At 35.1% G+C, this 12,214-nt stretch overlaps 1 protein-coding gene across 1 annotated transcript in view; it reads left to right on the plus strand.

The window, feature by feature from the left end:
- Positions 1-10,629, plus strand: part of ADAM23 (ADAM metallopeptidase domain 23) — a 223,111-nt gene extending 212,482 nt beyond the window's left edge. The window contains exon 25 of the mRNA XM_044667494.1: positions 10,188-10,629. Within this exon, the coding sequence (XP_044523429.1) occupies positions 10,188-10,282 (95 nt within the window). The 3' untranslated portion in view covers positions 10,283-10,629. The remainder of the gene's footprint in view (positions 1-10,187) is intronic.
- The last annotated feature ends 1,585 nt before the right edge of the window (positions 10,630-12,214 follow it).

Below are 12,214 nucleotides of genomic sequence, written 5' to 3' on the forward strand. Positions count from 1 at the left end.
TAACATGCTTCTTTTTAGTAAATATCACAATAATTTTCCCTATATGAATGTACATTAATTAAACAAAAAAAGGCAACTTTGCTTTGCTATTAAGCAGGTCTATTGTACTAGCTTCTTTTCACAATTTTGCACCTCCCTTCTCCCATATAGATGAGCCTTCCTCATGAATAGAATCTGGTCATGATACTTCAAATGCTTATTCAGTGGTTCCCTCTTGCTTACTGAGTAAAGCATGGGCTTCTTTGACTAGCATTTCCAGTCTTATTTCACAGACGACATCCTCCAAAATGATGCTTCCTTCTTTTCTAAATGCACTTTGCATCTCCCAGTGTTCCACTGTTCTGAATACTTGGAATGACTTGTCCTCATCTGTTGAACTCCTTCCTGTTCTTTAAAGCCTAACCAAAATTCCATATCCTCAAAGAGACTTTCCTTGATCTCCCTCTCCTTCTTCCCCAAGACCCCAAGAACTTTCCCTCACTCTAATTCACGCAACACTTTGTTTCATTCCTTCTAAAATACTTAATGTGAATCACTGAAGATCACAGTATAATCAATGAAACCCTCTGACTCTACCAACAGATGAAGCTTCCAGGGTGTAGGAACTGATGTCTTTTCTCAATCTTGTTTCCAGAGTCTAGCACAGTCCTCTGCAAAGGGTAGGCACTTAACAAATGGGAATTGAATTGATTTCCCAAAGCCAAGTTGGAATAACTGGTAAGTGCATTTTAGGGATTGAGGGGAGAGGTGAATCCTAAATTTTGATAAAGCTGAGCATTTCTAAGTTCAGATTGGGGTAAGGAGAAAATTAGAGTCCAATGTATATTCAGTGACTTGCCTAAGATCATATGGTAAGATAAATTGAGGTGGGCTTCTAGACTTGGGCTTCTGGGTCCCCAGTCCCCAGTATAAGGTTCTTGAAACTACTCTGCCATGAAATCCTGTATAGCTTTGAAGAGTAGCCTGATCTCAGCTTTTAAGGGTCTCTGATGAAATATCCACCCACCTGCATTCATTTAGTTTATGTCAGGAGGAAGAGAGGCTGAGTCATTCCCTATTCACAGGGTAGAGATATTCTGAAGCTTAAGCCATTTAGCTAACTCTTGAAAATTTGAAAAAGCCCTATGACAAAGAATCAGATGTGTCCCTACATCCTTCTCAGTCTTCTAGTCATGGCAGTGTGTGTGAGGGGGAAGAAGGGTGGAAAATATGATTTCCCTACTTGCTTTTATCCTGCTCTCAATGTCAAGGGCTCTTATATCAGTTGAGGGTATGGAGATCATTCTCCTGCCCAAAAGGAGATTATTGACTATTTCTTTTTATTCTCAAGAACTACTGGAGAGTGGAGAGGGACTAGTCTTAAGGAATAGGAATAAGAAACCTTTGAGGCATCTATAGAAATATCTTGGCTTTCTAATTTCCTTTCCCACAACTTCATCAATCAGACTTTTCTTAAATACCTATTGTGGCCAGAGCTCTGTGCTAGTTGGGGAAACACAAAAAATAAGACATTACCTTTTCCTTCAAGGAATCTGCTGTCTAGCAGCAGGTTATGTATGACACATATCTATAAAGATCAAATGAAAATCAATCCCATAAGAGAGGTTCCAGAAGCCTTATAATGGCCTCCTGCCACTGCCGTCTGTCTGTTGTCCTGCTCTAATCTTCTTGTCTCTGCTGCCCAACAGGTGTTCCTGTGCAAACCAAACTTTTTTATCCCCATTATCTGTAAAACTTTTGAAGAGAAGCAATTTGCCTTGGCCTTGGGTTTGGCTCATTTCCTCCCAGTGCTTGTCATGATATTTGCAACACAAAATTAGGAAGGTATGGGATTTGATCTCATTCATGAAATTTGAAGACAGCAGAAGTCTGATTTATGTTTTTCCTTAATAAAATGCTTTTAATTTAAGAGGTGAAGTTTGCAATGATGGCAATGTATTCCTCTTGCTGTTGTGTTTTAAAGAAAGTAAGTAGTTCTTGACTCAAAAGGGAGCGGTCAAAGCTGTTATCCTACTACCCAAAATTCCTACTTTATTTCCTCTGGGATTTCTGGCCATATTTTAAAATATTGCGCACAATTAGGTAACTTTGAATTATATTGTCATATTTAAAAATATATGCTCACTTCTCTCATATGTTTTTTCTTTTCTTTTAACATCTCCATTGATTTTTGTCTGTTGACAAGGAAGAATAATGTGCCTCATTAAGAGTAAGATCAAAATTTTCTAGTCTATTATATTTTGATTCTTCATAATCGAGTCAAGCCTGGCAGTATGTCTTTTAGTGAGAGATCCAGCCTGGCTGAGGAGGGAGACTTTTAGTACCAAAGGGTCAGCCATCAGGTGGTGAATTTTTCACCCCTTGAAATTTATGAAACTGTTTTCCCAAGGTACGGAGGGATTTTTAGTCTTCAATGGCAGGGTAGTGGTGGTGCAAATGGCCACACCAATAATATTCTAGACACTTGAAATTTTGAATATATAAAAATCATTTACACTGATAAAAGGATCATCTAGTTGCTCAGCAGAGTTAAGAAAAACTATCTCATTCCTTTCATCCTCTTTCCACAATATTTATCTCATCCCTGAAAGTTCTAAAATCCCTTCAAGCAACCATAAAAATCATAGATTTTGATGAGCACAGAATTGATAGTTGCTTTTATTCTTTGTCTCTTTACCTATTATCATTTAGAAAGGGTAGTCTTCGTGATTTTACTCTCTATCTTCTAAGGCAAAGCGATTATAGAAAACCTAAAGAACTACAATATGTTCCTAACATATATTTCCATATGTTAACCTACAGAATTACAAAATATTAGAGCAAGAAAGGACCATAGAAGTCACTGAATTCAATTCCTTCATTTTTATTTTGGGGCTTTCAAGAAATACCTTATTGATGCTTTAAAAAACAAACAAACAACTCTGACTGCCTTCCCCTCCTCTACCTCCAAGCCATCCTTTATTTTTTGGTTTTTTTAAATTTTTAAATTTTTATTTTGAATATTTTCCCATAGTTACATATTTCATGTTCTTTCCCTCTCCCCCAAACCCTCCTAACCCCCACTTAGCTGACACACAATTCCACTGGGTTTTATATGTATCATTGATCAAAACCTAATTCCATATTGTTGATAGTTGGACTAGAGTTATTGTTTAGTGTCTACATCCCCAGTAATATGCCCATCAGCCCATGTGTTCAAGCAGTTGTTTTTCTTCTGTGTTTCTCCTCCACAGTTCTTCCTCTGAATGTGGCTAGTTTTCTTTCTCATCAGTCCCTCAGCCTTGCTCTGGATCCTTGCATTGCTACTAGTAGAGAAGTCCATTATGTTCAATTGGTCCACAGTGTTTCAGTCTCTGTGTACAATGTTCTCCTGGATCTGCTCCTTTCACTCTGCATCAATTACTGGAGGTCATTCCAGTTCACATGGAATTCCTCCAGTTCTTTATTCCTTTGAGCACAATAGTATTCCATCACCAATAGATACCACAATTTGTTCAGCCATTCCCCAATCGAAGGACATTCTCTCATTTTCCAATTTTTTGCCACCACAAACAAGCCATCCTTTAAACAAAGAAGTACGTGTAAAAAAATTGGCCATGTCTTTTGAGGTACACCTCATTCTGCATCTGTAGTATATCACCCCTCTACTGAAATGAGGGCAGCATGCTTCATTTTTAGTCCTCGGAAGTAAAAATTATCCCAAATTGGTCAAAGTTATGAGAGCTAGCTATGTTTTTCCTTCACACTAATGTAGTTATTGTACACATTGTTTTCTGGGTTCTGTTTACTTTGCTCAGCGTCATTTTAGAATTTTCCCCAAGTTTGTCCAGATTTTTTAGCCACTGTTTTTTAGAAGTTAATAACATTTTAGTTGGCTTGACCATTATTCATTTGATGGACATCTGGTATGCTTCCCCAAATTTCATTTTATAGAGGAGGAAACTAAGACTAGAAGGAAAATGACTGTTCATGTCACACAGGAGGGAAATAATGTAGTAAGGGATTAAACCCAACTCTCTCAACATTTTTCCACATTGTCTCACTTAAAGTTTCAACTAAAAGTGCTTCTCCTAAAATATAAGCTATCCAGAGTGTGTTAGACTGTAAATTTAGTGACATAAACCATTAACTGGTATCCTGAAAAAGTTCATCTAATTTCCTAGAACAGTTGCTTTGATGTTCAGGATACAGTGTAAAAGTTGAGACCCAAGTAAGAGACTTGCATATATTAACACCTTCATTCCTTTTTTTTTTTCATTCCTAAATCCCCATAACACATAAATTCACACAACACTATGGACTATAATAAGGATTTAGACATTATGATAATCTTACAAGGTTGATAATTATGCTACTATAAATTTTATGTGTATTTATTTTTAGAAGTTAATACAAAACTAAGAATATTTTTATCTTCATGTATTTGAGTTATTAGTATATTTTATTATAGAATTCTAGGAAAATTCTGGCAAGATTTTCCTATTGAAAAATGACCACTATAAGGGTAACTAGAGGTTCAGTGGATAGAAATATAGCCCTGAAGATGGGAGAACCTGGGTTCTAATCTGGCTTCAGATACTTTTTAGCTGTGCGACCCTGAGAAATTCACACTTAACCCCATTTGTCTAGCCCTTACCACTTTTTTTTGCCTTGGAACCAATACTTAGTATTGATTCTAAGACAAATAGAAAGTGTTTAAAAAAGAAAAAGAAAATTGACCACTATGTATGTAATTGGTTGTATGTAAATTTATTATATTTTGACATTTTATATTTGTCTGACTTTCTAAAACTATTGCTCAAATGTTAAAATTTGTTGGTAGGAAAAAATGTTGATTTAGGAAATGCATATTATTGACAAGAATAGGACTTATGTTTTATTTTATTATGTTTTCATATTTTTTGGACCTGTGTTTTATGGATATAGGATGTTCCTGGATGAGGAAAATTCCCCTGGAGGGGCAGGCTGACATCTTCTTTGCAATTTGGAGTCCTAAAGAGTTGTCTAGATCAGAGGTGTCAAACTCCCAGCCACTCACTCAAATTTAAATGTAATTGGGAATTTTTAGCAAAATAAATAAAAATCCAACATAGACAATGCCATTCTGTGGTTTTCTGAGTCAAGATGCAGTGGCAAGAATCTGTTTCTATTTGATTTTGACATCACTGGTCTAAATAATTAAGAAGTCGAGAGACTTGAACCCAGGTCTTCATGATTTCAAGGCCAGCTCTCCATTCACTGTCATGCTGCCTCTTAATTTGGGCATTACAATAATTCAGTACTCTATAATCTATATGTGATTTTATCAACATAGATATTTCTAGCAATGATGCAAACCACAGCCCATCTTTATATACTCTTCTCCATACACTCCTATTAATTTTCTACAGGTGGACCACTCACCAAGAAAAGACAATATTGGGAAAAATAGGATTGTTGGAGATTTGATGTAAATTAAACAGAATTCTCCAAAATTTAAATTTTCTGTCAAGAATCTAGTTATTGGTCTTAAGAAAACGATTGTATCACTTCCTTATACTGAAATTAAAAAAAAAAAACAGCATTTCCTAATAAGGTATTTTTTTTCCTTCAGTTAAGATAGTGTGTCATCATTTCTTTCTTAAAGAGAATCTCCCTTTTCCCTCCGCACAGGGAGCATGGCTACAAGCAGGCTAATAGGTGCAGTGGCAGGGACCATTCTGGCCCTGGGGGTGATTTTTGGAGGCACAGGGTGGGGAATGGAGTAAGCATCTTTCTTAGTTTCAGAATTTTTATGTTTGGTGCCTAGTGTGTGAGGTTAACTGTTGGTCCCTGATCCTTCTGTGTCTTGTGTATTTGGCTTTGTGTCAAGTGGTGGTTGTATTTGTGGTGTGATTTGAATGTTTCTGTGTCATGAAGTTGGCTTGTGCAGTGTTGAACCCTCTCCTGTCTGGGACAATGTGGGGCATAAAATAATAAGTTCATGAAGATTTTATAGCATCATGATCAATATTTTCACCTACTACTCAAATTATGAGAACAAAATATACATATTTAGAGAGATTCTGACAGCCTTTGAGCTGCCAAAATATCCATGTAAACCATGTTTAAATTAGATTTTTTTTTTTAATCTGGGAGGATTCCCTTTAATTAATGGATCTTCACTTTTGGTAAAATGAAGAAAAGAACAATTAGCCAAAATAAACACAAATAATAAGGTCTCTTAAAAGGAATTCTAAAGAATCAGCTTTAACTATTTTCATTGATTCAGTGTTATAGAGTGATGTATAGAATGTTTCGATGTGCCCCAAGTTAGAGATTTGGGAAGTATATGTTACTTTCTTCATCATCTTCTAAAATAATTGGGATCACTCACACCTGGAGTTCTAGTACCAATTATATGCCTGTAGGTTATTATATTTTTCTAAGTCTAGTCTGCAAAGTACAAAGTCAAATAGAGAGTCCTGAGTTATCTTATCAACTAATTGCCATGAGAACAGTTGATTGTTTCATGCCACTCCCCCCATTCTCTCTTGGGTTGATTATATACATCAGTGGTGTCAAACTCAAGTAGAAATACAGGCCACTTAGCTAGACATACCCATCAATGCGAGCCTTGTATTGACTTACAAATCCACTTATTAATATTATCCACATTTTACTGTATTTTTATTTTTTGTTAAATATGCACAAATTGCATTTGAATCTGATTCAGCCACACTTGGAAATATTGTGGACCACATGCATCCACAAGAGCAGGTATTTGGCACCTCTGATGTATTTCATCCAACATCACAGAATAGATATTGACTCTCTATGTGATGCTGGATGGATGTGTAGCTGTTCTAAGGAGAGTTTCCAACACTGTAAACTGAAGGATAATATTTTCATCTTTATTTAAGCATTGGGATCAAGTAGAATGCAAAAATATCCCTCACTCAGTCTTTTTGTCTTCTTTAGATTTGTTGATGATTTTTAGCTCTTATTATTTCTCCTTAATGTGTCTCAGAAACAAATTAACATCATCTTTAACAGACTAGCAATCCTTGAATAAATCAGTTGATAATCTTGCAAACAGCTGTCATCTCTGTATCGTCTTCCAGATTTATTGGAACACAAGGACATAATATTTGTTTTCTGTGATCATGAAGGGAATATGTAAAGATGATCATTAAACTGATTGAAAGAATGAGCCCAGAAGGTCACTGTATTAATAGATTTCATCTTTATTTCATGAAAATAATGAATGAGAAATATCTCTGCCTGTACTTCCCTAGAAATCAACTAGATAAGATTAGCTGTTTCCAGATGTGGAGAAAATTAGCCAGGCTGGATTTGTCTGTGGCACTTGATAAAACAATCTGAAAAGGAATTTTAAATAATAAGATGTGTATTTTCTCTATCCTTTTTTGGTTAAAATATATAGCCATTGCTAAAAAATATTGAATGAAAAATTTAAAAACCATTGAAATAATCTATATTTATTTTAAATGCATTCACCTTAAAACATTATTTTGACTTTTACAACATATATGAGCTTATCTAATACATGGAAAGCACCAATATTTTTTTGCAAAGACAGAAATTTCATATGTCCCAACGAGTCTTTTTTTCATAATATTTTTACATAAGATTTTTCTCTGATGCTTAGACAACTAGATATGTGTTAAGATGTGACATTAATTTATTCTGGAGTTCAGATCCCTGCTCTGAGAATTCCACACTGACGTTGGAAGGCTCAACAACGATAGTCCCAAATTCATTAGGCACATTTTTCAGCAACTTAAAAATACAAAATTCATTACTCAAAGTTAAATTTCAACAATCTGGCCTACTAGTCTTGCAATAAACAAGTCCAATTTATAAAGAAATCTGAGTTGCCAGCATTTATTGTCCATCATTTTTTAGGTTTTCTTGGTTTGTAGTTGTCATATGTTTTCAGGTAAGTCTAGAAAGTGTTTTTATAGCAAATTTATGCTGTTTTGATGCTTTGTTTGTCTATAAAGGTTTCTGGTGTTTTTTTTGTTGTTGTTAAATTCTGATTACTTCCATAATTGCTAAAAAACTTCATTATTATGTAGACTTGTTTTTAGCTTTAAAAAAAAAAACCTTTGAAAGAAAGGCTGTTTGAAACATACTTGGTATTAACTGATAGTCCAATGTATGTTTAGTGACTAAGGGCCATGTAATAGAATTTCCTTTGGGTTCTAAGATCTAAATAATAAAATCAATTATCATCTGTGGTAGGGTATGTGTGTATGCATTCAACTCACTAAATCATGATGTTTTGCTAGAAAAGCATAAATCAGTCAAGGGGACCTACTTTATGTATAGTGTGACATTTGATTTTTGTTTTTTTTTCCCCCAAGATATTACATTAACTTGTTATCAAGAGGGACAGTATGAGATAGTAGATAAAATACCATTTTTAGAAGTCCTGTGTACAAATTCTGATTCTGAGGACTACCGTTCATGTGAAACAGACAAGTCCCCAGGCAACTCTAAAAGATGTTAAGTTATAGCTAAGGTGCTCATCAGTGGAAGGAGTTTCCATATTAGGAACACAGTGATGAAATCATGAGTCCAAATCCACAGACTCCCCTCCCCCTTAATAAACAATCTTCAAACTTAGTAACCCTGCTATCAAAATGGGGAAAATTCCATAGTGAGATAAGGGACTCATGCAGTGGGGGTTTTTTTCCCACCAAGGGAGGAGAAATACATGTTATGTTCATGTGACATATACGTGTGTTATATTCCCTTGATGGTGAGTCTAGGGGCAGAGCTGAGAATACCAAATTTACGAGTCAGTCTACTGTTTCCATTGAAGCATCTCTTCACCCTCAACCTCCTGCTCATTAAAACATAGTTCTCCAACACATTAAAACACATAGTCCTGACATTTATGCCTCCAAATGAGGAATCCATTAAAGTCATGCCCATTTTTGTACCCCGGTAAACTTTGATATGAGCAGAAATGGTTTTTTTTTTTACACCTGTGTATGTGCTTGCCAACTCAAGGGGTTTAGGAAGCAAAGAAAACACTTGGTCTTGCCTCATGCTATCTGAGAACGGGATTTGAAAATGTTTAATTGCAGAGAAGCATTGCCTTGAACTTTTAGCAGCATTTCTGCACATTAGTGTTATAATGGATGTGATGGGTAAAATAATTCTTGACTTGAATTCAATCTTCTCTTCAACCAAAGAAAGTAGCTTTGTGTGAAAAAATGCTGAGCTAGGAGAGTTTTATAAGCAAAAGATAGACTTTATATAATATACAACTTATTTGTCAAATCATTGGGATAGAGAGATTCACTTACTAGCATAACTCTAGTGCTCATTCCTGCTCTTCTCCTCACTCCTCCCCATGCCCTACCTCTATTTTGTTAATAACAGGGCATTTATAAAGCATCCTCAATCAACTGAGTGTGAAGAACTTTCTTCCGGTTTGGAAGAATGAGTTTCCAGCTCCTTTTAGCATCTTCCCTTCCCTGTCCCACTTTAATCTTTAATCAAGAGACACTTTGATGGGGAAGGTATCTCTGGAGAGAGAAATTGTGCCTTCCAGCTGCAGACCTTTATTTTAAATTGATCATGCAAATGTACCTTTTCTCTGAGACTTCTCCATTCTGGTGGCCTACAATTTAGACAGTAAAATTTAGGCAATTGTAGGGACTGTGTCAAGTTAGCAAACATTTATTAAGGATCTACTATATACTAGGCACTGGCAGCAAGGCCTTTTTCTTTCTTTATCTTCACTATTTGTGTGTGAGAAATAATCCTGATGTCATATATCTTCATGATACTATCATAGACTTCAGTGTTGGTATTTTGGGGTTTTGGAAGGGTGGGAAGAAAAGAAAACTGGGGAGCCAGAAGAAGGGCTAGCATGTAGTGAAGGTCATTGATGGAAGTATTAGGCTTTTGCTGTGGCCAGTGTTTATTTTTTCCTTATTTAAAATTCTCTAAAAGAGGAACCTTTTGGAATTTAATTATTAGACAGTAAAGGAAAATACAATTTACTAGAAGGTAAAAGAAGAATTTGAATCCAAGTAATAGGTACTATAGTCCCTTAACTCTTATAAATAAAAGAAAAAATAGTTTTAAAATGTCAAGAGATCTCTTAAATCACTTAACCGCCTTTCCCTTACTGATGTAAACTAAGTGGTTGGTTCTTACATATTTCTTCCCATAATCCTTTGTCACAGGTCCTAGTGCCACCAATCTTATAATAGGTTCCATCGCTGGTGCCATCCTGGTAGCAGCAATTGTCCTTGGGGGGACAGGATGGGGCTTTAAGTAAGCAATGCCGCATGTCTTCTCTTCAGTGGCTATGGCAGTTCTCTTCTCTGCTTACATAACCAAGTTTTGAGTTCCTGCTACAAGATCTGTAGTTTTTCAAAGAAAAAAATATTAAAATAAAAACTATTCTCAAGGTGGTTGGGAGTGGGGACAGGGAGAAATTATTTCAAAACATCAAATATCTGGGTATGAATAGAACTGAGCATAGAAGTAAGTAACACTCACTATTCCAGGGGAAACAATATGAAAGGCTTTCCTCAAAGGTTTCCACTCAGCACTGAGAAGCAAACATTTAAAGATCATTTGTACTTCTGGTACTGTGTAAGTTCTCAAACAAACCATGAGATGAAAAAGTAGGCCAATGCTAAATTATATACTTCTGTTTTTGGAAACATAGGCCAAATGGGGCAAACCAGAAGGATATACATCATAGTGAAGGTTTCATAATATACACAAGCATCCATGTTTATTTCACATATCATGCCTGGTTGTGAAATCACTCAGTTAAAAGAAAAACCCAGAATTCTGATGAACAATTTTAAAGTATTTTATTTTTTTAAATCACTGGGAAAATGCTTTACACTTCTCACTTTGGGAAATCAATAATTTCCAAATATTAAAACTGATTTAATTTAATTTAAATTTATTTAATTTATGTGAGCTCTTTTTTGTGTTGAACATTAATTAGCAAACAACATTTGAACAGGTAAAACATATAATAAAGGTCATTTGTGGACTTCAGAATCTTAATTATGAATTCACCTTTCTTTTTACCCATTGTTTGTAGACTATCTAGGCTCTTAATAAGTCCCTAATTCACTAATAGTCATTTCTTTCCCATTTCTGTGTACTGTGGAGATCTAGCCTATAAATTATGTGTTAATTTTAATTTTTGGACACAGTCTGAAATGATTAGCACATTCATGTGCCAATTACTTAACTTGTAAACAAATGCTTTCTTATACCAGATGTAGTAGTCGTAAAATGGGATGTCTGTTAGATAACACAAAACTTTTAAAACCTACATTACTTCAATCTAATTGAAGAGACTTTGCAATATCTAGGTCTGGAAGGGATATCAGAAGTTACCTATTCCACACCCTCATTTTTACAGTTGAAGAAACAGACTCAGAAATGGGAAGTAATGTGATTAAGATCACGTAGCTCGCAAGCAATTGAACAGGAATTTTAGCCATGGTCCTCTGACTCCAAATTCCATAGAATAATTTTATAGAATAATAATAATACTATAGAAATAGCATCTTATTAATTCACAGGACATATAACCATCATTTTAAAACTAAATTAACTGCATAATTGCTTTATTTATTCACTTTCTTTTGTGTATTCAACCCAACTCTGGTCTATTTAACTCAATGAAAATAAACATAATTATTATGAGTGGAAAAGGATACAAAGTAAGAAACCATATGAAATGCCCTGCTATAGGATGAATCAGATGAGGGAAAAGATTCAGTGTTTTTCTGCACACAGGAATTTTGCTAAACTAGGAAATACATATTGGGATTTTCTTGATAAAGTCCAAATACTTGACCATTATAACCTAAATCTACAAACTTGTTTTCAAATGGTTTCTTCCAGATGTATTGATCCAACATGTATTTTTCAGGGAAACAATCTTTCAACAAATTAGAACTGATTTGATGTGCATACATCAATGTAACGTACAGGACATAAAATATGTAACTTACATTTGAGTTGTATTTAACATAAAATCGACAACAACCCCTTCTCTGCCAGCTCTACATCTCTCCTTTGGCATCTAGATAGAAGAGTCCTTTTCTGTTTAATAAGGTACCTTTCTGATTCAGATGAAGATCTCTGTGAGACAAAAAGACTTTTATCCGTTTCAGTAGACTCCACGCTCTTCTACTCTCTGTACTGATAATATTTCCTTGAAATCTTTTTCCAT

Source organism: Gracilinanus agilis, chromosome 3 (assembly GCF_016433145.1).
Source record: "Gracilinanus agilis isolate LMUSP501 chromosome 3, AgileGrace, whole genome shotgun sequence".
Lineage (NCBI taxonomy): Eukaryota > Metazoa > Chordata > Mammalia > Didelphimorphia > Didelphidae > Gracilinanus > Gracilinanus agilis.